This window comes from Athene noctua, chromosome 14 (assembly GCF_965140245.1).
Source record: "Athene noctua chromosome 14, bAthNoc1.hap1.1, whole genome shotgun sequence".
Lineage (NCBI taxonomy): Eukaryota > Metazoa > Chordata > Aves > Strigiformes > Strigidae > Athene > Athene noctua.
In genome coordinates, this window is record NC_134050.1 from 19,035,801 (window position 1) to 19,062,722 (window position 26,922).

The 26,922-nt window shown below is 38.8% G+C and overlaps 1 protein-coding gene across 4 annotated transcripts in view; it reads right to left on the reverse strand.

Moving 5' to 3' along the window:
* Positions 1-652: 652 nt before the first annotated feature.
* AP2A2 (adaptor related protein complex 2 subunit alpha 2) overlaps positions 653-26,922 on the reverse strand; it is a 47,429-nt gene continuing 21,159 nt past the window's right edge. Inside the window, exons 3-23 of one of the 4 annotated variants that reach the window (XM_074917778.1) lie at positions 24,651-24,793; positions 23,848-24,041; positions 21,344-21,473; positions 18,216-18,317; positions 16,652-16,760; positions 16,009-16,156; positions 15,407-15,575; positions 14,133-14,270; positions 12,718-12,900; positions 11,603-11,700; positions 11,199-11,430; positions 10,168-10,341; positions 8,102-8,265; positions 6,280-6,357; positions 5,275-5,357; positions 4,422-4,511; positions 3,509-3,632; positions 2,672-2,788; positions 2,395-2,464; positions 1,623-1,757; positions 653-804 (exon numbers count right to left, since the gene is read on the reverse strand). In XM_074917778.1, the coding sequence (XP_074773879.1) occupies positions 727-804; positions 1,623-1,757; positions 2,395-2,464; positions 2,672-2,788; positions 3,509-3,632; positions 4,422-4,511; positions 5,275-5,357; positions 6,280-6,357; positions 8,102-8,265; positions 10,168-10,341; positions 11,199-11,430; positions 11,603-11,700; positions 12,718-12,900; positions 14,133-14,270; positions 15,407-15,575; positions 16,009-16,156; positions 16,652-16,760; positions 18,216-18,317; positions 21,344-21,473; positions 23,848-24,041; positions 24,651-24,793 (2,759 nt within the window). In that variant the 3' untranslated portion in view covers positions 653-726. Of the gene's footprint in view, positions 805-1,622; positions 1,758-2,394; positions 2,465-2,671; positions 2,789-3,508; positions 3,633-4,420; positions 4,512-5,274; positions 5,358-6,279; positions 6,358-8,101; positions 8,266-10,167; positions 10,342-11,198; positions 11,431-11,602; positions 11,701-12,717; positions 12,901-14,132; positions 14,271-15,406; positions 15,576-16,008; positions 16,160-16,651; positions 16,761-18,215; positions 18,318-21,343; positions 21,474-23,847; positions 24,042-24,650; positions 24,794-26,922 lie in introns of all 4 variants that reach the window. The other 3 variants (XM_074917777.1, XM_074917780.1, XM_074917779.1) reach the window with 3 other exon arrangements.

Here is a 26,922-nt window from a genome sequence, read left to right on the forward strand (position 1 = left end):
GAACAAGCATGTACTCATTCACCACCTACTAAACAAGCTCACCTCATTATTTGAGATAAGCAGAAGGCTTAAGAATAGCTTTTGTGTTCAATCCACTTTCCAAAGTTCAGAAAACATTAAGAAGTAAAGGATTACAAGATTAATAGTCTAAGACTCTGGTCCTGTGGCATTTTTCAAATACAAAGATTGATGACAATCAACATAAATGTTCACTCACTTGAATCCGATTCAAACACATCTTGGAATCTGCCATTCCACCCAGTACAAGACTTGTTCAACTTTACAAAGTTTTGACTCTACATTAATATCTGAATTAACCTTACTGCGCAGCGTTACGTTGGTTACTTTCAACTCGGAGCAGAGCAAGTACCTGTTAAAGGCACTAAGGCAGAATGTTACTAGCCATTTCCAGTTGAAATCCTTGGTTACCACGTCTAAATCAACTTCCTTTAGCAAAGTTAAAAGCCTGACCTCTGCAAGAAAAAGGAGCACAAGACAGCCCTCCCACCCTTTGTGTAACACACTAAAAGCCATTTTTAATGTAAAAAGTCACTTCCATGTACTGTACATTTTATAGTCTTAATTTCAAACAAGGGTCAAGTCCTATTAAGGCAGGGAGCTGGTATTGGTTAACATTGCAGTACTCAGACAGTGATGTACAAGACATTTATTTGCAGTATGATGACAGTGATATAAATGGAAAAACCAAAACTGACATGATTAATATTAAAACTGTTCTGACAGCAATTCACATAATCTCTGAGATACAGCTTCTTTACTTGTTCGTAGTGTGAGCCTATACATCTGAAAAAGAACATAAGTATTATTTACATTTTAAACAGTTTGGCATTAAATGAATGCACAGTCAACTAGTGAAAGCTACCAGTTATCTCTTAGCCATTTTGTTAGATTTGGTAGGAAAAAGACCTCAAGTGAAAACATTCAGAAGCAGCAGCCACTGAGTAATACAGCTTTTTCAAACCACAGGCTGAAGAACATATTCAAACCCTTGTTAAGAGTTACCATTGCTCTCATATTTTCAGGCTTTAAGAGCAAGGTGTTGTCCAAAATTTTTCTTTAAAAGAAGTAAATGTTGTGGACAAGTCTAAAGACTCTCTATCACCACTTCTTCAGAAAACAGGAAACTTACCACCCCAAAATTATTTTTAGTCCTCAGTTAACTTTGATAAAACCTCTATCAAAATGCTTGAGGAAAAATATAAATATTCTTTAACATTGTCTTCACTTGCTTATGTTTTCTCTTTTAGCCAATCATTCTTTTAGTAATTTAAAATGGCAAAGGGAATTCTACTTCATCTTTCCAAGGTGCACAAAACAGAAACATTAAATGTTTCCAACGTTCAAGAGAAGATGAGACTCCATGGACTGTCTGGAATAATAAAATGATCTCTTCCAACGGGAAAGAGAATTGCTATGAAGAAGTAGCTTACCAAACTGGGCCAGGACCCGCTTCTACAATTTAATTTCTTGTTGGAGTCTGCAGTCACAATTAGCTATTGCAGTAGTGATTTTATATAAATACCTTAAGGAGTTTCAGATATACACAGATATTTAGTTCAAACGAGAATCTGTATTTAAGCTGTAGATACTTAAACAGATACCTGTGCCTGGAGGTTGGGTTCAAGGCGCAGCAAGCATCCAATCTGAGTAGTTTTTGTATGTATGATACCAGCACCGACAAAGTTAGCAGGATTGGGATCTACCTCCTCAAGTAGGGCTGATCCAAAGCCAATTATCTGTGAAAGAAATCCCGAAGATTTTCATGTGGGGACTGTGGGACACCAATACTAAGTCTACCCAAGCACAGCCACCGCCAACTAGCAAAACAAGTAGGAGACTAATTTTTATTTGACATGTTCAAGACATTAAAGGATTATCCTATACCAATTTTATTACAACAAATTTTTGAAGTGACAGAGTGACCCTGATAATGCTCCTGAAAAAGAGGTTCTCAAAAATAAACTGATAAATAAGTTAGATATCCAGGTTTTGATAAAGCCACTCCTGTCTTACACTAGTCACTTCTGTTTTGCCTAAGGCAGCCAGTTCTACAAAAGGTCACTTGTTTTGTTTTCTTTTCTAACTAGTAACTCTAGTATAAATTAAAGCTTGAAGTATCTTTCAATTCAGTTTTAAGCACTGAATTGGTGTTTCCTTAAATACTTTCAAGTTTCCAGCTGCTATTGAAGACTAAATCTAATTCAAGCCACAATGAGAAACAGTCTACTCAACCCGGCACTGCCAAGGGTCTGTTACACAACATGGACTCAAATTTTAACAGGACAATCCAATTCCCATGTAAACCAAGACAAACAAAGTTTGTGTATACTGCTATCCTTATACTCTGAATCAAAAATACCACACAACACCCACCTTTGCTTTTGTGATCTCTGCATCCATTGGGTGTTTTGCTTTAAAGATATTCTGTACTTCTTGTTTCGGACTGCAAGACAAGGCAAGATGAACATATGGTGTAACACACGTATGGTGTACAGCACTGTTCAATAGCAACGGATTATACTGGGAGAGTTTATAAGTCACAAGATTAAGTATGAGATGAGGCACTGCACCAGCTACATTCACAGTATAACCTTTTTCTTCCCTTGGCCCACCACAAGAGTCCCAAGCCCAAACACAGACAAAGTCTTACTTGCTCAGTTGCTTCCAACGCTGAAAAAAGTCTTGAGAAGACATCTCTGTCGGCTGGAAAAATTTATTCAGTGTGATGGGTAATTTTACTGAAAGATTTTGAAATGTTCCGCCATACCTGCATATGGAACAGAAAGAACACTGTGTATGAAGCACAGTGCCAGCAGTGTCTCAGCCTAAATCAACCAAGCAATTGTGCATGATTAGCGTTATCTGAAGTTCACAGATTTTATTTCTAAGATACAGGTTTAATCCACTGTTAAACAAATTTATTTGCTTTGCTTAGATGGCAAATGAAAATGAATTGGCAGAACTTCTAATAAGGATCTCTCGTCTCAACATAGGTTGTTATCCTTCTAGATAGCCCCCATCAAAGGTGTGAAAATATATCCCTGTGAAAACATACCAGGAATAATTGGTTTAGACTAGAACATCAGAATGTAGCCCAGAAATCAGAATTTCCTAAAGGCTGATGTGAGTGGACATAACAAGATTCTGGTTTTGACTGCATGCATTTCCAGTCCACACTGTTTGCAGAAATGTTCTTGGTTTCCAGAAGGGAGAAGTTACTAAGTATATTCCTATCAAGACTTCTTAAGCAAACAGGAAGACTGCTGTTTCATACGGATAGTGGAAAGAGAAGTCATGGAGATATTTTACCAGCAGCTGCTTCTTGATTAGTAAATCACATTGTTCTAAGTGGATTCCCTACCTTACCTAGTAACTTAAAGCTTGGTTAGATCAACGTGTCCTTATTCTACACTTCAGTCATAGGACCAGGACAAATTCAACATCTTCCATCCAATTAATTCACTAACATTGGAATCCTATGTTTTACCTGAATTGAATGTTCAGGATTGGAGCTTCCATAAAGTCTGACACACATTCGATGTTTACAACCTGCTGAACCTGTGCACCTCCATCCACAGTGGGGTCAACAGGTTTTGTCTGAAGATTCAGGCATAAGAACTGCTTAAGGAAACTCATCAATGAATTGGTAACTTTTTTTTTAAAAAAAAGCAAATCCTTCAATAAGCTACATGAGGAATTAGCATCATTCACTCATTCTCTATATGCTACTGAATATTCAAAGGCCAATTCTTGTACAGCAAGTTGGGGGTTTTTTCATACTGACACACCTAGAAGCAATAACCCCCCACAATTCTCAGTTATTTGGATACTCTTAAAGAAAGGTGCCCTCAAAAAGATATGAAGGCACAGACAGACTTCACAATAGACACCACTGGATGTGAACATCACAGTGATGCTTTGAGTCAAACAAGCTTGATTACACAGTCTCCCAGAAATCCTAAATTTGCAATATCAAGTGTTAAGGATGAACTGTAAATTAAGAGCTTATTTTATATCACCATCTTTGTGCACATGTATTCTTCTATCTCCATCTCATCTGAGGTTATCTCCTAACACAGGACTTGAAGGATGTCACATCTATACCCCTGCCACTTCATGACAGTGGCGAAAGCTACAGTTACTTTACGTATTTATTCAGCCAAATTTCTCCTTATTTCAACAGTAAGTTTGTGTTTGTAACCAGAGCTTTAAGGAGAGAATGTTCCCTCTCTGCTCAAGGCCTGTTCTTTCTCCAAGAACTTTAGAAAGTTATCAGCAAGTTTCTCATTTCTTCATATTCAAGGACACCATGCCTTGATCCAGCAGCTTTACTATAATTTTGTGTGGCATAAAACACAAAACCCAAATAAGAAAACACATGCTACTTCATTTAAGGATATTTGACTGTAGGTCATCTGAGCAGATTACTGTTGGAGTAAAATTCAAGAACTGTGTTGATGTCTTATTACCATAGAATATGAACATACGTCCTAAAAAGAAAAGAATAAAAGACATCAGAATTTTTAGGTACATCACATATAATCATATTAAAATATATGTGCTTCAATTATCTAATATCTTTCTACCTTTCTTTAAAGCAACTTTTAAAAACAAAGCATGATTTACATGGTTTATCTTACCAACATATTCACAGTTCAAAATGAAATAACAGATTAAAGCAAACCGTGCAACTTCTCCCACAGTAGCTGTCACACAGGCAGTTAAAGAATCTGTGGAAGTCTTTCCGAGAACATTACTTATTGTGTAAACAAACTGTTATGATGTCAAAAGTGATGCAGAAGGCAGAAGCAAGCAATCCTAGTGCTGGCCTGTGTCTGATTCCTAGCTCTTTCCTAAAGGTCTTCAGTACCTTGTGCATTAATGTATTATGATAGACATATCTGAAATGTATTATTATTACAATAAGCTATACTGTAAGATATAAAAATTGAGGAGAACAGTCCTTTATAACCCTGGCTGTACCAGTCTTACAAAGAGGCAGCAAGAGCTGGAGCTTACAGTACCACTTAACACTCCCAGTTCATCTCAGCTACCAAAACAACCCATAAGTTTAAGGAAACAAGAACCCACACAGAAGCCAGAGGCACACAAACAGTGAATATCCTAAGACAGGTTAGGCCTGAAATCACATTTCCCTCTTAAGCAGATGAAAAGTAAATCACATCCATAACATTGTGCTGGCATTGGAGTTGATGATGCAGACAGCTAACCACTTGGCCTGAAAGATCTTACCCAGGTTCTGTCGAAATTCAGACTTCAATCCAATTTGTAGCAACTGATTTTCAAATAAGACTCCATTATTTTTACACACAAACCTAGGGGAAGAGAGAAAAACATGTTTTAAATTGAGTTATATTAAATAATACTTAGAACCACAAAATTCAGGGTTTACACAGAGGATGAAGATTGTGGTTAACCTAGAGTGCATAAGTCTGTGAGAGAGGTCTTTGCAGAAAACTGCAGAGTTAGAAAAGACAATTTTACAACCAAAACCACCACTTGTAGGACATTAAAAGAACTGAAATTTTTATTTGATAGGATGTCTGAGAAACTACAGAGGAAGCCACAATGTGCTACACACACACACACACACACACACACATTGTCTATAAAGGACCAGGCAACAGACTAGGATTTTTCTTATGCATATTCTTGACAACTTCTGAAACTCATTAGGCTGGTGTAGAATTGAAAAGTTTGAGGCTTTGACTGTTTAAACCTGAAAGAAAAAAGAATCCCTTGTTTTATCAGTTCCGTATCACATAAGTCAACTGAGAGCTGTATTATTTTTTTTTTCCATTTTGAGAGAGGAAGCCCATTCTACAGTGATTTCAGTCCTTTCTGTCACCCTTCACTTAAAAGTAGAAGAGGTGGTCAGCAAACATCAGCCTTTCACATACAAGGCACTTAAAACATACTCCCAAGTATCAGTACTTTTGACAATTTACTCTTTCATGGTTTTCCTTTATTTGTGAATAGTTGCAAAACTTAATCTACAACTGACATCGCCTCATTTTAGAGCAGTGTGTGATAGCACTGACTCATAAAGGCAACTCTAACCTGTGTATTCACAAACTTGTCATAAAATCCACAGCATCTACAGAGGTATTCTAGTCACAAGTCTGACAGTACATGTTTCTCTAGTTTTGCTGGTATTAAGTTAATGCACAATAGAGTTTTGCTTTATAACTATAATCTGGAAGTTGCCCAGCCTTGCAAGGTTTTAGTATTGCTTACTTGTGAAAAAGCTCATCAGCATCATGCACAGTATCAGCTGGTTCCTCAGAAACTACCTCAGATGAAGCCAGGTCAGGGCTAGTTCAGGCAGCACAAAGGAAGAAAGGCAGTAGCGACAGAGATAGCAGGAGTTAGTAAAGACAGCTTAGTGCTTAGTTATTTCTTTTACCTCCTTCCTCAAAAATGGCAGTGCTGAGTTTAATGCATGAAAAATTTATTAGCTGCCCTAGCTCAGTACACCTAGAAAGGTTTTAGGCATTAGGCAATGTTTTCCCCACTTCTCTCCCCCACCCCACCCCTCCCTGATTGTCAGGAACCAGCAATTCTTCCCCGAGACAGGAGACAGTTGAAGGCGTTCAGTGGCTTAAATTTATACCTCTTAAAGAACCAACTCCTTTCAGGTGTTTAATTGTGACAGCAGAAAACTTTCAGTTCAAAACCATAAAGGGAGATGTACATTAACTACTACAAAGGTGCTCTTTGAAGCAGAGGCCTCACCAACCTTAGTGGCACTTCTAATTACAGCTGCACAATCTGTTCTTAAAAACACGCACGTATTAAGTGTAGGCAAGGGTATACGGGCACACAGAGAATGACTTACCCCAAGTATCAGATTAGAAACAAAAGTGACAACAGCACTAAAAAGAGGCAGGAAACTGTAAAAGGCAACTTCTCAGTATCACTAGAGAAGCATTTCATCATCTACAGACAGACCAAGGGGTTGGGCAATGCTATACTTTCTTCTGCAGAAAGAGAAAACTCTTTTTAGGTAACTTTTGCTTATGAAGCTACTAGTATTGGTTTCTTTAAAAGAGGAAAAAAACCAAAAACCTCTAACAAGCTTGTGTAGCTTCTTAAAGTTTTGGTATTGTATAGCATGATTAAACATCACTTATTGACTTTCAAGGAAAACACAGGATCAAGTCCCAATCACTGCAAACCTGCAACAATGCATTGCCTAGTATAAAATTTTGATGAAAGTCTCAATGATCCAGGCAGATTAGTTTCGCTAATTACGTCTTTTATATTAAGATGCATTGTAAATCTGTCATGCCATCATTTAAAATTTGGTCCTTGACAATAGTAACACATTCTTTGGCCAATAAGATGAGAGATTTTTTAAAGGCATTCTATGATTTTATACTATTTATTTCCAAAATTTTAGCCAAATAATTTTTGAGTGTAGCTACAGTGGCTTTGAATATTAACAAAATTAAGAACATATTGCACCTACACTACACTTGGTAATGTATCTAGGAAGATACTTGTATCAAATACCCTAAAAAAAAAAAAAAAAGCAAAGCACTTTTTTTTTTTCCCCTTTTCACACCTGTTTGTCAGACAGTAGCAGAACAATTTAAGTGTATCTTGAAATTCTGAGAACCAGTATCTCTGGATATAATCCATCTCATTGTTCCAGTATCAGCTTGCCGTAAGTGGAGAGACACAAGAATACTTTATGGAAATAAGAGAAGAATAAACGAATTCATATCAGGCCAGATAACTCCCAAATTCAGGATGTATTGAGATGCACAAGCAGCTTACTTTAAAGAAGCAAAACCAGCATGAAAACTAGGCAATACTGTGTGGCTAATACCCTCAGGTTGATTACTACAGACTCAGTTTTTCCATGAACAGAAGTATTCAATAAAGATAGCACATCCAGCACAGTGTTCAAGAACACCTCTCTTGCTGTGCTACTACCACCCAGGAATGCATTCCATAAGCTGGAACAAAACTGGAAATTAATGTATTTTTTTTCTCTAATCCTGTTTTAAGAGACAAATTCTTCTTCAGATTCCTTACAGGGTGACTTAATTACCTCGCAAAGTTGTCATCAGAACCAGGAGCAAGAGGTGCAACTGCAGAAGCTGAATCTGAAAATACATCCACCAGCAGGCTACCACTAGAGGACGGTGGGGGAGCTGAATTGGTGAGAGGGGCAGCACCCAGACCCAGCAGATCCGCAGATGGAGAAGGAGTAGACTAGGGAAGACAAGACACTTCGGTGTTACACTACAGCAAAACTAAAACAAAGCTGTCTCTTTTGCACAGACAATTAAGCGATGGCAAAGTGTCTCTCCCCACCACAAATCAAGCTTTGAATGGACGTAGTAGGCCTCATGAATGCAGCTATCACCTTGCATTTCAACTTAAGCTCATTAACAGATGTGGGGTTTTTTTTCTGTTGAAGAGAGTCATATGTCCATCTAACCATTACATAAAAAACCAAAATTAATCTGTCTGGAATCTGATTCTGCAGAAGAAAGATGACACTTTTTCCCTCTCTCTTCTCACCTCTTAGTTTCAAGGGAAATTAAGTACTGTAGGGAACAAAATTCAAATGTGCTGCTTTTCTTTCATGAAGAAGAATCTAGGAAGAAATATAGTAGCTTTTATGCAAACCTAAATTAAAACATCACAGCATCTTTAAAATTGACTATCAGTTTAGTCCGGAGTTTTTGAAGCTTGGCAAACCTTAGAAACCATGTAAGACCTAACCAGCAAAAAAGCAGAGCCTGTAGCTAGTTCAAGCTGCAAACACTAAAGGTAGAGGTATGACCTTTGAAGTTTTTTTTTTCCTCAAATACAACAAATCAGGTAGCCAGGACACAGAATCGTGCAACAGAGGCTGCATATATGTCCCCACGTCACATGCAAGAACAAAGCATAGACTGTTAAATAAAATGTTCATGTATTAGACATTAGCAGCCTACAATACTCCATATACACTCAAGATGAGTCATGAGATGCATTTGGATTGAGCCTGAAATTTTGGTTTTGTAAACAAACTCAAAGTTATCGTATACTCCAAAAATGGAATTTGATGCAGTAAATGAAAAATACCCTGGCAAAAAGTATTTCAGAAGCCAATTGGTAAGAAATACTGAAAGCAAACAGTTGGGATTTCAATTTGGAACATATTCTTGGCATTTAAGCCGGGGTCACACCAAGGCCACTGATGACAGTAACAGAACGGAGTTTCTTACATGGCTGCAACCCATAAAGTGAAGCTTATAAAGCATAATGCAATTTTAACTGCCAGTCACCTCTGTCAATTTGGCATGCAAAGGAAACTTGGCAACTTTTCTGCTGGAAAGGTATTTCTGTCCATTCAAAGATTTTGCACTTGGAACATCTACTCTTACATAATGCAATGACTAAGAGTTAAAGGATTGCACTTCAACAATCTGGGCAGAGAGTGTGCTACAGCGTTTCCTCCTCTTAGGTATACTACTGCCTCTCAAATGTAATTACAAGCTATGCTAGTCATTAAAACCAGAAACAAGTATTACATTATGGAAACAATTCATCCTCCCACCTTTAACTGACAATACGAGAACTTTCAGCTCAGAATAAACAAGACTGTGGCCTTGTCTACCATAACTGAACTCAAATACTACTGTCAAATAAACAGTAACAACATTATATTGTTTTAAGGACATCTGTCTTAAGTCAAGTGTCATCCATTTCTAGTAAAAACAGTAACAATCCAAAACAAGAGGCAAAACATGTACCATGTTAGACAAAGCAGAACAGCAGCTGATATATTGAAATTCAAGTCATTATTCCTTTGAAATATGTTAATTTTATCATCTCAATTTCACTGCAATTTCACCAGCAAGAAAATTCCCATTTCTAAGCTTACAGGAATATTTTTCAAATTAACAACATAAAAGGGATTCTTTTTTAGATAGTTCGTCCCCATTTACATAAGATTTCCAAAGAAAAACTGCATCCAAGCATGCAGTTGGGGGAAAGAAACTGTATGTGCCCCTGCTGCTTTATGGCAAATACCCATACTTTCAAACCCCAAGAAGACACTTTAAGGAAAACATTATTTTCTCAGGCTGTCTAAATTAGTGAAGTAACAGCTTTTAAACTCACAACAGCACTGGCATTGACAGAGGTGGGTTCAGCACTTCCATTCATATCGGAGCTCCTCTCCTTTTTGATCTCTTCCAGGTCAGTAACTGTGCCTGGGCCTTTCTTCTTCTTGAGTTTAGCCAAAATAGAAGATTCCCTCTCTGGAAAGGGAGGCATTTCTTCCAGCACTGTAGCCTTATCGCAGAAAAAAATTATTAGCTAAACTTACAGAAAAAGTCAAACCAGCTTCTTTGAAGAAATACACCTTACAGATTGCATGAGGCAAAAGCAGAAGTAATTATCCATACAGAAAGTAACAATGCAGTTTATTGTACGGTGATGGAATAGACTTGCTTTTTTCTTTAAAAATAATTAAAAAAAAAAACACAAAACTTTAAGTCCTCCCAAAGCAGTTATTCAAGAGAACAGGAGCATATCGATTCTCTGGTACAGTATTGTTGAATTAAAAAAAAAAAATAGTAAAAGAAATTAGATCACAGCAGGTCCTTACGTCAAACAGATCTAGACTGAAACCACAGAAGATTCCCCAAAGGTCTAGTCAGACCTAAGCATTTATTAGCTGTCAAGACTACGTGTGCCATGCTCTGGCCAGATCTGAGAGTATCAGGTTAAAACACTGTGAACTTCTAGAGACAGAAAAACATAAAATTAAATTTAAAAAACCCAAAATCAGCAGAATTACAAGTTTCTTCCCACCATCAAGTAAGTTCTCAGAACAAAGCACTAGCCTTTTGGTATCTGAATGCTGTGGGACCCTGTACGCCAGCTTTCACTGGCTTCCCAGCTCCAGATCAGCATCCTTTAATGGTCATTTGTACCACTAAAACAATAACAACTTGGATTTTAGCTCTAAATCAAAGGTGACTGCAGCTGAGTTAGGCAGACTAAAAGAATAAGTGCCCACATTGTGGATCCTTAATCCTTCTTTAAGACTTCTGAGCAATCAGGTAAGGTTTAGTGGAATTTACTTGTTGACAGAAGACACAGCTACAGAGTTCCACACAATAAAACCAAATGATCTTTATACCTACCAATATATCAGTACTGGCAATAGTACTGAGCCTCAAATACTCAACAGCTCTCTGCTGCAGCTCAACATCAGCATTCTTTAACTGACTGTCACTGCGCAATACGTCTTGAATTGTGGTTTTGATTTCTGGAAACAGGTTCACAAACTTGATGTAGGTAGACAGAAGCAGAGCTCGGGTAGGAACACTACACAGATGAAACTTGGAATGTAGCAAGTTGAACTGGATGAGGGGACTTAAAAGACGGGAAGAAAAAGAATTTTTATCAGTTCTTGTAGACATGATCCTTCTTAATGCATTACTAGCAAGAGCGGAATCATTTGTTAACTGGCCTTTAGGAGTATTAAATAGACATTAGATTCTTTACAGAAAGTGTTACTACTTCAATATTTTAGAAGGTGTTTTACCTTGATCTTGGATCACCTGCTATCAGATTTCCGAATTCTCCCAAGATGTAGCCACCTACTTTTACAAGATTCTCATGGCATGCTGGAGCTTGAAGGGCCTGTAAGAACACATTAAATAGTCATTGGTCAGCAGTGTATCAAAACAAGATCTTTTCTGTCACTTTCATGAGCGGTTTCCTAGTCTACTTTCCTGTAAGAGCAGACCATAGGTCTAGACACTACAGAGCACTTATGAGAAAAGCATGATAGATGGTATGACTTTATATAAGAACCCTTAATATAAGTATTACTTGCTTAAGAGCTCTCTTAGGCCCACCTAGCAACACTGTGGACTTCCGAGGATAAACACAGCTGCTTAGGTTTCCCCTTACATCTTTAGAGGTGTCAGAAAGATATTAATACACTTAATTTGAACCTTGCAAGAATGTGTTGAAGTTGTCCAGGATATAAATACTGTCTTTATTGAGCACAAAGGAAAACATAGCAGGGATGAGTTCTGAAAGTCAACTTTAACATTCAGGAAAGGAAATAAAAAAAGTGGAACACCCATATGAAGAATCCAGTCAGAGCAACAAGGACAGACACTTGGAAGTGTTCTCCTTTAATAGCTCAAATTCCAGTTTTATCAGAATGGATGGATATATGCTTCCAGAAGGATCATCAAGGTATAATTTTGAGTGTTTTAGATTCCTGCATGCAGAAAACTCAAAACCAAAAAGCAAGCCACCCTGTAAAAGCCTTCTGTTTTTACTACATTTCAGTAATTTTCCAGGTAATGCAATTCCCTTACTAAGCCATCCATTCAATGCCATCCACCAAAATAATAAAAAAACAGCATAACCCGCCCTGCCCTCCTTCACCAAAACCAGAACAGTACCAGGTGTATTCTACATTACTTAAGCCGAAGAAGCTTCTCCTCAACTTAATACAGTCTTCTGACTCTGAAAATCTATGATGCTAGTTTTACAGAAAGCTCAGCAGCATTTTATTGAAATATTCAGGATCTTATTTTAACTCCTCCCCAACGTGGGGAAGCACACAAATCTGCTAGATGATGTGGTGTTTACTTAATTCCTACCTCATTTTGAAATTGAATTGAAAACAGTTATTCTCACCTCAAAAACAGTCTTTGCTGCATACCCTTGAACATCATCCCTGTTGATGACAATCTGAATAACTCGATACCACACTTCTTCACTGACATAGTCACCAGCAATGCGAATCAGATTCAGGATTGTGTCCACATACCAGGTATAATCCACTGCATACTTTTCAGCTAGAATTGCAACTTTCAGAACCTGAACACAGATAAGAGAATAGAGAAGGTTGACTAGCTTCTACTATAAGCTGCGTATCAGGACTCACTTTCATACACACACCTAGTGATACCCCATGGTAGCCCAGAAGCCCAGCTAAGGTGACAGCTGAACATTGAATTCTGTGGCAGAACACACCAGTTGTCAGGTACACAATGCCCTCCCCATAATGCATTTGAATATGTTGTACCTGTGGCTTTCAACTGTGTAGCTAAGCAATCAAGAGCAATTTAATGAACATTTTTTGTTTGCTATAAATATACCATTTAAACCATCACCAAGACAGGACCAAGTAGGAAACTGGACACCTCTTAAAAAAAGAAAAAAGGAGAAACTCAAGTCAGCAGAGACAGATCAGAGTCACCAACACATACCTGACTTTTTCAGGTCATACTGATCCCTAGATCCTGAAGCAAACAATCAGCATATGAAGAGACCTCCACATAATTTGTTACCAGTTGTATTTATACTGACATTCTTTTAGGAGTACTAAATTAAGAGAATGACATTCACACTATCTGCCAAGTCAGGGTAGATTGCCCATGGCAACAAGACAGTACAAGATGTAAATCACCTAACACTGTATCTATGTTAACTTTTCTGACCAAGAAACTTTGGCACCTAACTAAGCTAAATGACTACCATAAACACAGGTTCTGGCTACCATGCTAAGGTGGCTGGTTTTTTTTCCCAATGGAAGGAAGGAGACCGATACCATGGTTGTCTTTTACCTGATTATAAGGTACTGGTTTTGGGAATCCTTGGACTAAGAGAACATTCTCACAGCATACACAGTATGAAGTTCTACCTACAAATAAGTATTTATCACACTAATTTTTGAAACTACTAAACTACTAGAGTAGGACACAACCCTCAGAACCAGAGATTGTATTTCCTCAAGCCTTGATAAAATTCACTTCACTTTCTACATGCAATGCCCCGAGACAAAGACTTAGTTTTTAAAATTCCTGGATTCCAAGGCTGTGGGGGTTTTTTCCCCTCTCCCATTAGTTTAACCTAAATAAAGAACAGTCTTTGCTATTAAGCCTACAAACTTAGGGGGGGTGGTTGGTTTTTTTCTTTCTTTGTTGTTTTTTTTTAAACCACTATGAAAAAGAATCTCTATCACAGACTATCCAGCATCCCAATCAATAAATAATACATAAGCTGCCAAAGCCAGCTACGAAAAAAATAAGGAAACACAAATATCTCACAATTTCTTCTCTAATAGAATAATCAGCAGTCTCCAAGTAATTCAGCATTTCAGCCACAATCTGTTGGGCATTGCTCCGGTCACACATTGCGTACAGGAGATCTACAGCTCTTTGTCGTACACTTACATCTCTTTCAGTCTGCAAAAGGACACACAGCAAAAGATTAAGATGATTTCATCTTTATTGGGAAAGCACATGCAACTTACTGAAGAAATAAAACTTATAATACACAGCCAAATTTAAAAGAAAGACATTTTCATAATCTTTCAGACACAGAATTAATTTAGATATATCCTTCACAGAAGCTATGAGTTTTTCATGTTATTCTCACTTTCAGTCACCTAGAAGGAAGTCACTGGACACTCAGACAGCTTCCTGCTCTTAGATAATTATTATAAAAATACAAATCATCAGGTTTTGTTTCTGTAATATACATATCCAAATCTGTGCAAGTGCTGAAAGGATGGAGGAGTTTGTACAGAATACTCCACTACTACCATAATGAGGGTGAATGAGTTTGTGGTCCACCGTGCACTGGGTAACTGGCACCACTGGCCACAAATGCACTAATTACTGGCTGAAACCGTCAAATCATCACCAGGCCAATGGGCAATTGCCTACCTGTAGGTTTAGTGTTGGGCTTGCCTTTTATCAACAAAAAAGCCCAGACAGAACAGATATGTACTTTAAAGTTAAGTGTATTAAGCATGAGCTTGAAAGAATACAATACACATAAACACTGAAGTGTGCAAGTAAATTTACATGCAAATCAGTCTTTCTCTTTTGACTTCTGCTTTTTCATATAAACACGGCCTGGGAATGTGTCTTTCTGGTTTCTTGACTTTCTGATTCTGCAGCAGAAGCTGATCTGCTTTACTGCTCCCCTTAAGCTACCGCAGTGAAGGAACAGCATCAGATACCAGCAAGACACTAATAAAACGAAGTCTTCCCAGTATTCTCAGTTTTGAAAGAATTATTCATCTTCAGTCTACAGCATGGGAAGATACCAAAGTGTTACAGGGGCCACAGCTACAAGTATCAGATTTAATAGGAAAGTGCAGAAATAAACTGAAGCTGACCTCTATTGCTGCCAGCACAGCAAGGTTTTGAAGGATTGAGGAAAAAACCTAAAGCAGACTTCTGAGAATCACTCATTTGGTCCCCAAGTATTGTTAGCTTAATTGGGGATGGGGGGCTTGGGGCAGTGGGGGGAGAGGGCATGGAGGCAGAGGAGAAGACAAGACTAAGAACAGACTGCACACTTAAATATTTACCTTCAATGCATTGATAACTGTTTCTATGTGTGTTTTCACAGCCTCATGTGAGAATTCAGAGCTGGCAAGCGTGCACATGCTTTCCAGTGCTAGGTAACGCAAATTAGTTTCTCGGTGCTGCAAGAACTGACCTAGCTGGTTACAGGCACGGACTAGTAGATTTGGCTCACTGCACAGAACAGGAGAGAAAGTGAAAGGGTTAAAAGCAACAGGTTTGAAAACATCCAATACAGAATACTACTTCTGCAGTTGAAATTTCTTAAAATGCTTCAAAGTGTCTGCTAAAATGCCCTGATGATGAAATGAGAATTCAGATACTGTGAGCAAATACCCTCTGTTGGATTAGAGTGGTGGGGTCAATACAAAACACCAAAAAAAAGAAGTAGCAAGAAACAAAGCAATAAAAAATATGCTGACAGCGACATGGTTCATTAATATTGTTGAATTCCATTGCTGTGGTTGTGTTCCAATCTAGCAAGCAACTTCATATTCTGTTCTCCCCCCGTCCTTCCCACCCCGGGAGAACCCCATTTAGTGTTCAAGACAAAGCTACAGCTTTTCCCTTTAAAAAATCCTCTCATAATAGAAGTGTGACAGCTCACCTGTCATGATGTATAATTAAGCTTATTGCCTCAAACAGCACAGCGTTCTTTGCATTTGAGTGTTGTACTTTTTTTGACTTTGGTGGCTCCTGTGCTTTGTTAAGAATAGTTTCCAGACATTCTGTTAGACGACCACGTACCGCCGGGTCTTCTGGAGAAGAACAAGCCGTTGGACAACTTCATTTTGCTCAACACCCTAATCCCTACCTTAGGCCTTCCACCTTGCTAAACCTGAATAAACTGAGGTATTCTGATACATTAAAAACAGTTCACCGTCCCCCAAAATACAGTTGGCAAAAGAATTCTGAGCCACAGTTCTATTTGGGTGAGAACAAATGCCAAACGTGATCTGCACTATAAAATATTTCAAGGCTTTAGTACAGTTGATAACATTAAAGAATATTTTAAATGGCAGTTGCAATGGGTTTGTAAGATGCACACTGGTTTGACACTTTGTTCTAAGCTACATGGCCTTTTGAATTATGTTGTGTTTAACAATTTGAAACACTCAAGAATACACACTTCAGAATCCTTGTCTTAAGTCAACATGCTTGTGCTCCAAGTTACAGTAATACTACTGCATCGTAGCTCTTTGGAGACTGTACTGCATAAGAGACGACCACTGTTGTGATTTGTGCATTACCTGGAGGTGGATAGCACTGTAACAGCCTCAGAAGTTTCACAGATAACCAAGGAGCAGGAACAAAGTAGTACGTATAGTCCTGAAGATCTGTTGATGCAGAAGTTACAATCTGTAAATAAGTAGACAGGATGTTAGCTACTGAAGGTAAGTGATGCACAATCAAGAGAAGCACCCAAAGAACACTGTAGGTCACCTCTGACAGAAGCTTACAAAACTATGTCACTAGTAATGTTTAATGCAGTAGATTAGTCAGGTGCAAGTTGTCATACTGTGAGTATACCACGAGTCTAGGTTCCCTAGCAATAGAAATTCAGTTTTACAGATACATTAGTCTATGAAGTCTCTTCCTGAAAGCATACATGCTTTTAAGAATGAAGATCACCATCTTGTAACACCAATATATTTAACTAAAAGCTTGACTTTCTTTGGTTCAGCAATTCATAGATTCAGTTAACAGAACGCCTAAATATGGTGTTATAGCTGACTGCTGATAGGTGAACTTGGAGTTCAATCACAAGATGCTACGACAGACGGAACTAAAGCAGAAGGACCAACTAACACCTTCCATAACATTCGTACTCCAGAGCAAGGAACAGATAGCTTTCACAGAAGAGGTTTATATGCATAGTGAAATGTGATAAGGATTACATTAAGTTTTAGAGGGAGTACCCCTCTGCATGGATTTCTCTTCCCCCTTTGATTCTAAGGTAAGAATGAGTTTGGCACTAGCTTTGCTCAAAGAAATTCCATCTAATTCTTGCTGCTCCATTACAGAACAGAAACACACTTCCCCTAGCAGTCTCTTGCTTTTAAGTATTAGACAAAATCTTCATATTTGAAAAGAAATTAAACTTCTCTGACCTACAAGTAACTGTGGGTATAACACTGCATAAATCTGGGTCTAAAATACATTTGTGAAGCAGCATCCTCCCACGTCTTGTGTACCATCCAAAAGACAAAAATCAAACAAAACAGTAACGTAAGTTTTCCAGCAGGACATGCTAACTTACAGAAATGTCTCTCCACCCCTCTCTGCACCCTCTGTCCTGGCTTAGACCCCTACACCCATTTACAGAATATCAAATGTTTATGATTATTAAAGCAGCAGCAGCTCAAAAGAGAGAACAGGAAGAAGACTCATCTTGTAAGAAGCTCAGATAAAAGTCAGAAGTACGGGCTGTATTTTTGAGGGTTCTGCACAGAAGTTTGCAGAATTGGTCTTGGATCCAAATACTTTTTCATGTTATAATAACATAAAACGAAGATTAAAAACTCAACCGCATCATGGTGATCCTTTCAAATACAATTAGATGAGACAGACAAACAGACACCTTTTTTCTACATAGACTTGGAGCAAAGCAAGGATTACAGCAAGAAAATTTGGGCAAGCTTACCAGTGTCCTGCTCTGGTAAGCAGCAAGTGTTAAAAGAGGCTAGCTGAACCAACTGCGTGAAGTGAAACTGAATCAACTTCTCCTTTAATGGTATGCTAAACTGATCTGACCTAGGAACCTGAGTAAACTGAGCAACAGTGAAGTATTATCAGGGTTATCGTTGGACTCACTCTGCTTAATCTAGACACTGCCAAGGAGACTGAAGTTTTAAACTCTTCTGGGTTCTTCTGTGCCAAAGTGGTGATCAGACTTGTAGCTGCAGTAACCACACCCTAGAAAAAAAACAAAGCAATACATTCAATTTTGTCACACTTTAAGGAGCTGCCCATTAACACCTTTCACTTCAAATACTTTTAATACGCAATAAAACTAAATTTATCCCCATGATAAAGCCCCACATTAAAAAGCCCTTCATTTGGCTGGCAGCTAGACTAATTATACTTCTTCAAAATCCAACAGGATTTTCACCAACATGATACTCTGCTTGGCCCTGGAGGGAAGAGGGGCCCAAGAAAGCTGGTTCATGTTCAAGAATCACCTCCTCCAAGCTCAGGAGCTATGCATCCCAGCAAAGAGGAAGCCAGGCAAAAACACCGGGAGGCTGCATGGATGGACAAGGAGCTCCTGGACAGGCTCAGACATAAAAAAGAAGCCTACAGAGGGTGGAAGCAAGGACAGGCAGCCTGAAGGGATACAGAGAAATTGTTGAGCAGCCAAAGATCAGGTTAGGAAAGCTAAAAGCTCTGAATTATCAGGCATCAAGGGCAACAAGAAAAACTTCTTGGTACACTGGTGATAACGGTAAGACTAGGGAAAATGTGGGCCCTTCTCCAGAAGGAAACGAGAGTCCTGGTTACATGTGATAAGAAGACTGAGGTAGTCAATGACTTTTTTGCCTCGATCTTTACTGGCAAGTGCTCCAGCCACACCACCCAAGATACAGAAGGCAAAGGCAGGGACTGGAAGAAGGGAAAACCACCCACTGCAGGAGCAGATCAGGTTCAAGACCATCTGAGGAACCTGAAGGTGCACAAGCCCATGGGACCTGATGAGATGCATCTGCTGGTTCTGAGGTAACTGGCAGGTGAAGTGGTCTAGCCACTGTCCATCATATTTGAGAAGAAATGGTAGTCCAATGAAGTTCCCCTGACTGAAAAAGGGGAAAGAAACATAATCCCCCTTTTTAAAAAAGTTTAAAAGATCCAGGGAACTACAGGCCAGTTTTACCTCCGTGCCCAGTAAGATCACAGAGTGGATCCTTCTGCCATGTTAAAGCACATGGAAAATAAGGAGGTAATTGGTGACAGCCAACATGTCTTCAATAAGGACAAATTATGCCTGACAGATCTGGTGGCCTTCTATGACAGGGTTACAGCATTGGTGGATAAGGGAAGGAGCAACAGATGCTGCCTACTTGGACTTTTGACACTGTCCCACATGACATCCTTGTGTCTAAATTGGAGAGACATGGATTTGATGGATGGACCACTCGGTGAATAAGGAATTGGCTGGATGGTCACACTCAGAGTTGTGGTCAATGACTCGATGTCCAAGTGCAGAGCAGTGACAAGTGCTGCTCCTCAGGGGTTGGGACCAGTGCTGTTTAACATGTTTGTCAGTGACATGGACAGTGGGATTGAGGCACCCTCAGCAAGTTCACTGACAACACCAAGTTGTGTGGCAAACATGCCAGAGGGAAGGGATCCATCTAGGGGTACCTGGACAGGCTGGAGAGGTGGGACTGTGCAAACCTCATGGAGTTCAACAAGACCAAGGGCAAGGTCCTGCACATGCATCATGGCAATCCCAAACACAAACACAAATACAGGCTGGGCAGAGAATGGATCAAGAGAAACCCTGTGAAGAAGGACTTGGGGATGTTGACAAGAAGCTCAGCATGACCTGGAAATAGGCACTTGCAGCCCAGAAAGCCATTTGGATCCTGGGCTGCATCAAGAGCAGTGTGGGCAGCAGGTCAAGGGAGGGGATTCTCCCCCTCTGCTCTCACCAGACCCCCCTGCAGTGCTGTGTCCAGCTCTGAGGGCACCAAATAAGGACACGGACCTGCTTGAGTGGGGCCAGAGGAGGCCACGATGATGATCAGGGGCTGGAGCACCCCCCTGTGAGGACAGGCTGAGAGAGTTGGGGGGTTCAGCTGGAGAAGAGAAGGCTCCAGGGAGACCTCAGAGCGGCCTCCCAGTACTTAAAGGGGCTACAGGAAAGAGGGGAGGGACTCTGGGGTCATAGAGTGTATCGGGGTGTAGAGATAGGATGAGGGGTAATGGTTTTAAACTGAGTTTTATTTATATTAGATATAAGGAGGAAATTCTTTACTGTGAGAGTGGTGAGGCCCTATCACAGGTTGCCCAGAGAAGCTGTGGCTGCCCCCTCCCTGGAAGGGTTCAAGGCCAGGTTGGACGGGGCTTTGGGCAACCTGGGCTGGTGGAAGGTGTCCCTGCCCATGGCAGGGGGGGTTGGACTAGATCTTTAAGGTCCCTTCCAAACCAAACCAGTCTAGGATTCTATAGTACTGTCATGCCTACAGAACATTTCATGCTATTTTTGTGTTAGCTCTGTCTCATGTTTGGATAGTACATCTAAAATGAGAGCTATATTAAAAAAAAGCCAGGATGAAAATTATGTTATTACACAAGAGAAGCACAAGTAGAGAAACAGGATGCAGTAGATTATCCAGGAAAGAATTCTGACAACCCAACATGAAGAAAAGGCTTTGCATAACACAAACATTTTATATTACTGCAGAATAAAGCACTCTTTTTACTGTTGAAGCACGGGTCTTAATAGCCTTACTTTCATAAAGGAACTAGACAGGAGGAAAAATAGAGTCTCTTATCTAAAACAATTGTGTTTTTTGAACCAGCAAAATAAGAATGACAACAATGACACCACAAGACAAGGAAGTCCAAGCACTGCGAAATCAGGCCTTGCATTTTTAGTGCACGTCTAATCTTAAGAGGCCTAGAAAATTTGTATCACAGCTATGCAATTATACTTAGGATCACAACACACAAGATTAATTTATTTACAGCCAGAGCAAAAGAACTTGTACATAGCATTTTTATATCTCCAAGAAAAAGGTAAACAAAGCTTTATTAAAAATACATACAGTAACTAAGAAAGGACAACTCATTCCATCTCATTCCCCAAGCCTGAAGAAAACATCAACTCACTTGTTTGAAAGACTCGAGAAGAAATAAATTAATCGTGTATTTAACTGCAGAAGAGACATCATTCTCTATACAGAGTAGGCCTGAGAAGCATAATGAAGCTGATTTACCAAGTGCTGGTCATTGAGGAGATGCACCACTCGAGAAGTCCAGTCTCCCATGGGGACAAGGTCAGGAGAAGTTCTATATAAACGCAGCAAGCAAAGGGCAGCGCTCTGCTTCACACTATCCATAGTATCTCTGCAAGACATAAATATGGATTTAAAATACAGCGGTTGAGTCACAGCAATACTTGCAGGCTGGCATTATGCTAGTCTTTGCACTGACTCAGCATCCCCAGCCAGGCAGCATCTTTTCAACAGAAGTTGAAAGAGAAGTTCACTAAATTAATCCTATGTTATAGTATTCGTTGTTCTTAATTTTGTCCAGCAAGTTTAACTAGTTTTCAACCATTACATGTGTCTAGTAGCCTCTATAATGATATTATATGATACTATAATGCAACTTAAAGTGACATTTCACATCTTTTTATTAGAATTAGTAAAAACTGGCTTCTTGATGAGTCAGTTTGGAAGAAGCTGATTCTTAAGTCAAACAGTTAAGGGACACTATTATGCATGTGACCAAAGCTGGATCTCCTGATATGCAGGACCTATCAGAAACAAATCACTAACTACTCAACAGTTTCAGTACCTACAGCTAGCATGTAAGTCAGCTAACTATCACCAAGCATGCAAACGACAAACCTATTCTCCTTGCCATCCATGCTGCTGGAATAGAAATGGAGTATTTTAAGAGCAGCATGCTACTATTCTAGTTCAGTGAACTCCCTTTCACAAAGTAGTCAATTAAACATTTTGTATGTTGTGCAAACAACAGCTAAAAAGTGTATAGAGCATTATCACTGGAAGTTTTAAGAGGTAGTTTATACTATGCAATCTTGGTTAAATGTTCAGAAACCTCCACATTCCCAATAGAATTTCAGTCCACCTGTTCTTTATGAATTTACCAATTTTCCATAAGATCAAACCATACCTCAGTTAAGAAAAAAATCCAACAAACCAACCTATTTCTCCCCTCCCTGTCCTCTCTCTCCCTCCAATTTACATTCAAGCTAAGGGAGCTCCACTAAAGTTGCAAATGTATCGAAAGTGCTCATACTGCACAGGTCACTTAGACATAACATGTACATATACACATTTTATATACATATTCTCTTAGAAATGCAGAAGGAATGAGGCCCTGAAGACTGATCTCAGAATAGAAACACACCTCAAAGTTCAAACAAGTCTGAACTGAAGATGCTGTGGTCTGTCAGCAATTGATGACCCTAAGTAAAATTTGTGGAACTTTTAAAGGTTATCTTATTAAAACCCATGCCTCAGCATTGCAGTGTTGTCTCCATTATGCTACATGGAGAATGCAGGACAGGACAACAACAAACCACACAGGAGCCCAGAACGTTCCATCTCTAAGCATGTGCCCTTACATGGGGAATTCCATGTCTGAGAAGGGTGGAATTACAGGATAGATTCTCCACCATTTCCTCCACCAGATCAGACCAGACCCATACTGAGCATCAGGTGCCAGCTGCTCATTCTGCTTTCTGGCCCATACTACATTTCAGTTCTGCTAAACAGTAACAGTGTTCAAGTGTGGCATTATAGAGACACTATTTCAAGAGTTCAGAAGTATTTCCTAAGACTTTTGCCACAACTAATCATCACGTGATATCCTTCCTCTTGTCACTAACTCAGACAGTATGCACAATAGACATAGTCAGAATTAGTGTTGCATAAGCACATCTCCAACATTTGCAAGCTCTAGTGCTTGACATTTAGAGTATTACTGCTGTTCTTGTGCAACATGTCACTTTTTTATATTAATGTAAGACATTAGTTTGTTATAAAACAAGATTCATGCATATTCCAAAATATTTCATGTTCATAAGAGTTTACAAGCAGTTTGCAACTTGGACATTTTAAGTTTCAATATAAATTAGCCCTGTAATCACAAGTTTTATTTTAGATTTACTTAACTACAGTTCCAGAAATTTGCCAGGTCTGCTTAGAGACATCCAGTTATACAACAGAAAAGTTAGAAAGTTGGCGGTGACTATTTGTCATTTACAGGAATTGCTGTTTACATGGCTAGTAGAGGAAGGAAGAAAGTTCACACAGCAGAATATTCTCACATTCCTTATTAAGTCAGAAACGTTTAAATAAGGGCTTCGGTTTATAACAAATTTTGTACTGTACACATCTATTTAGGTTCATTTATTTCTTCTTTTCATCAGGAGGGACAAGGGAAGTAAAACATACGCAGTTCAGGGGTATTCACTGCCACACATTTATACAGAACTGGATCACAACAAAGCTGTAAAAGCCTATGCAAGATACTGCCATAGTCTTAACTTCCATGTTGTATTTGTACACTTACACAAACAACTTCATGCTCAGGTATATCAAAGTATCTGCAGTTACTGGAAATTGTCACTATTTGTACTGCAAGCCAAGGGCTGTACAGCTCTGAGCATGGATCAAGCTGCTGCAATCGAAGTCAGTTGCTGAGAAGGTTTATTGATGTGTATTTGAAGGAGGCATGTCATACCTACCCAGCTACAAGTATTTTGGGGATTTCTCCAGCAAATGCTTCTGCCATCTCCCGGCTACCCACGTTAGCAATACAATGCAGAGCAAGCCCCATGAAGGTGGGGTTGCGGCTGGCCAGATCATTCTTGATCGCATTGTTTATTAAGCGAATCAGCTCACTGTTAGAGTTCACTAGTACGGAGATGAAGAGATATCCCTGTGATTCAGAAATAGGAAAATGAAAATGGATTTTAGCTGACTTAAATTATGTTTTCTGTTAATGCCACAAGTAATTCTTTGAAACATACAGTTCTCCTCCAATACCAAACATATGGGCAGAAATAGATATTTAGATAGCAGAGCAAAGTCTAGACAGATTAAGTGAACAAAAATAAGTTTAGCATTATCCTAATCTATCAGTTTTTAAGCATTTCAATCTATTTCAGCATTTTAGATGAAGGGAGTAAATAAAAAATTTGACTTACTATTCAGACACTAGTAAATCACATGTACCTGAAAAACACAACCTTATCTAAGAAGATTTAAAGAGATATTCTGCAAATTAAAAGGTGACTTACCTTTTAATGCAAGACTCAAGGCAGTTTCTTAACAAGAGTAATAATTTTACCCAAAGTCCACATTTTAGCTTTTAAAATTAATATAAGATTCCCTGTGCACAAAGGTGTTTAAATTTCAGAACCACTGCTAGATCCAAAATAAGGCTTTAAGATGGGGGCAGAAGGGTGGGAACAAAGCAAAGTGCTTTACAGCTGAGGTAGGATATTAGACAGAACAGCTTATCTTCTACAGAGACAGAGTTACTCACAATTTGTTTCTCTGTATATCTGTTGGAACTGAGCAGGTTTACAGCCTCCATGTGACCAAAGTCAATGTCATGCCCCAGGAGAAAGATGAAAAGCAGTTTGCAGACATATTTTTTCTTACTGTAACCATCCAGAGCCTTGTCACCTGTAAAGTAAGGAAACAAAGAACAATTAAGCCTATACTGTTCCTGTATCTGGTTCCCCTGGCTCCTCAGTTCCACTGAGGTATCTCATCATATCTTACAATGAGACAACTTACAGTTGTACTTAACAATTAAGACTGACATTTGATTCACTACGTATCACCCTACAGAAGAGGGATAGAGGGTTCAGCTATTGCGGTACTTGAACTTCACAAATTTTAAATGTATTATTTCAGCTTTTATTCACTCTACAGTGAGCAAAATACTAAATATATCCACTTATCTCTGACTTAAAGGACCATTAAGTCTTTACAATATTTTGTGCTAAACACATAAAAGTTATCACAAACCATCATCATCAGATGTCAGGCAATCAAATGACTCCTGGGTTTAAAAAAAAATAAATAATTATTCCCAGTCACAGAACACAGGTAGCTTCCTAATGGTTCAAGACAGAAAAAGGCATAACTGAAAAAGCTCTGCTTCAGCTGTCACTGTATCAACAAGACAATCACATGGTACTCATTTATAAGGAAAAACCCCACCAAAAACTGAAGATTTTAGCATTAATTCCATTTACCATTATCTATATCCTAATGGACAGACATGAAATAATCATCTAGTCCCTGAATTATCCTATGTCCTTAAAAGTATTTTCTTGTTAAGAGGCAAGTACATTATGTGTTTACTCAATTTTGATTTTCCTATTTAAGAGAAGCTATGTCTTCCATACACATGTTAAATCAATTATCAAACCTTTATCACAGTGAAATGTCTTAAGGAAGAAGAGAAGAAGATATAGAGAAGAAGGTCTTAAGAAAGAAGAAAAGGGAAAACTCAGTCATAGCAAAATAAAAACAGCAAGTCTTTTATATAGATGGAATGATAGAGGTATATCCCAAAGCCTTGAAAAAACACATGAGATTACGAGGAAAGCTTTAAAGTGTCTGTAAAATGACAGCATTCCCAAGTATTTCAGTTTTAGAAGAAAAACGTGCCCTAAATAGCTTTGGCCTTATGTTGCAGTATTGTATTTTAGAAGCTTGTAAAAGCTACATGGAACAGTATGGCAGCTTACAGCTCATCAGGCAGACTGTTTCTCCTGAAGAAAAAGGGTACATAAGAACATACACTTTTTGCAGAACATTCTCTCCCTACCCCAAATCAGGATATAAAGGAGTATCCACTAAATCAAGCAAGCCTGAATGCTAGGGAGTTCAGTCAGGGTAGCAGAATTTTGATAGGTGCTGCTGCGTAAAAGGCTGCATAAGCTCCTCAGCCTCTGCATTCTGGGCCCAAAGTAACTAGTCTGATCAGTGTGTACTCCTTAGTGATGGGCTGGTTCAGCCAGAACAGCATGGCATAAAGTAAAGTTTAAGTAAGATATCCCTAACTCATTGCCTTTACCAAAAAAGCTTCAAGCTGCATCTTTTTAAAACTTCAGATCTGTGTAACAGGCAGATAAATATATAATAAAGAACCTTAATATTATAGAAGTTTCTCCTTCCTTCTCATCCACTGGTGCAGAAGCAGGTTAGATTTCCCATGCCACATGCATCCAGAGTTCCCATAGATTTCACACTACATTCACTGACAGTATAAAAACAATGGAAACCTTACCACTACAAACTTATAGTTTGTGAAAGAAAACTACCATCAGTGTGTGAAGCTGTGTCATGTTAGTGAACCAAGAGAAAGCATACTGGCACACTGAAGTAGACGATGATAAAAGGTTACACCTACAGGCTGCAATCATGCATTTTCAAAGGTTGCTTTCTATTTTGACTCTGAAAACTTACTTTATTGAGTTTTATTTCAACTGAGAAAAAAAATTTGAGCACGTGACTGCCATTTTAATATGAACAACAACAGCCTTCAAGTCTGAGTCTTTAGACACCTGTTGATTTGTTTTGTTTTTTGTTTTGTTTTTTTTTAAACTGGCACAGACAGCATATCAGCTGCCAAGAAGCATTACGTTAAAGCTACTTTTATGTCACACAAAGAAAAGTTGCCTTCAGGTCCATACCACAGAAGCCGATACATGTCACATTTTACTTAGATACATGAAGCAGCATTACTAAAGATACTTATGGCAGTGAAATCCTGCTATACTGGATCCTGACAAGATCCT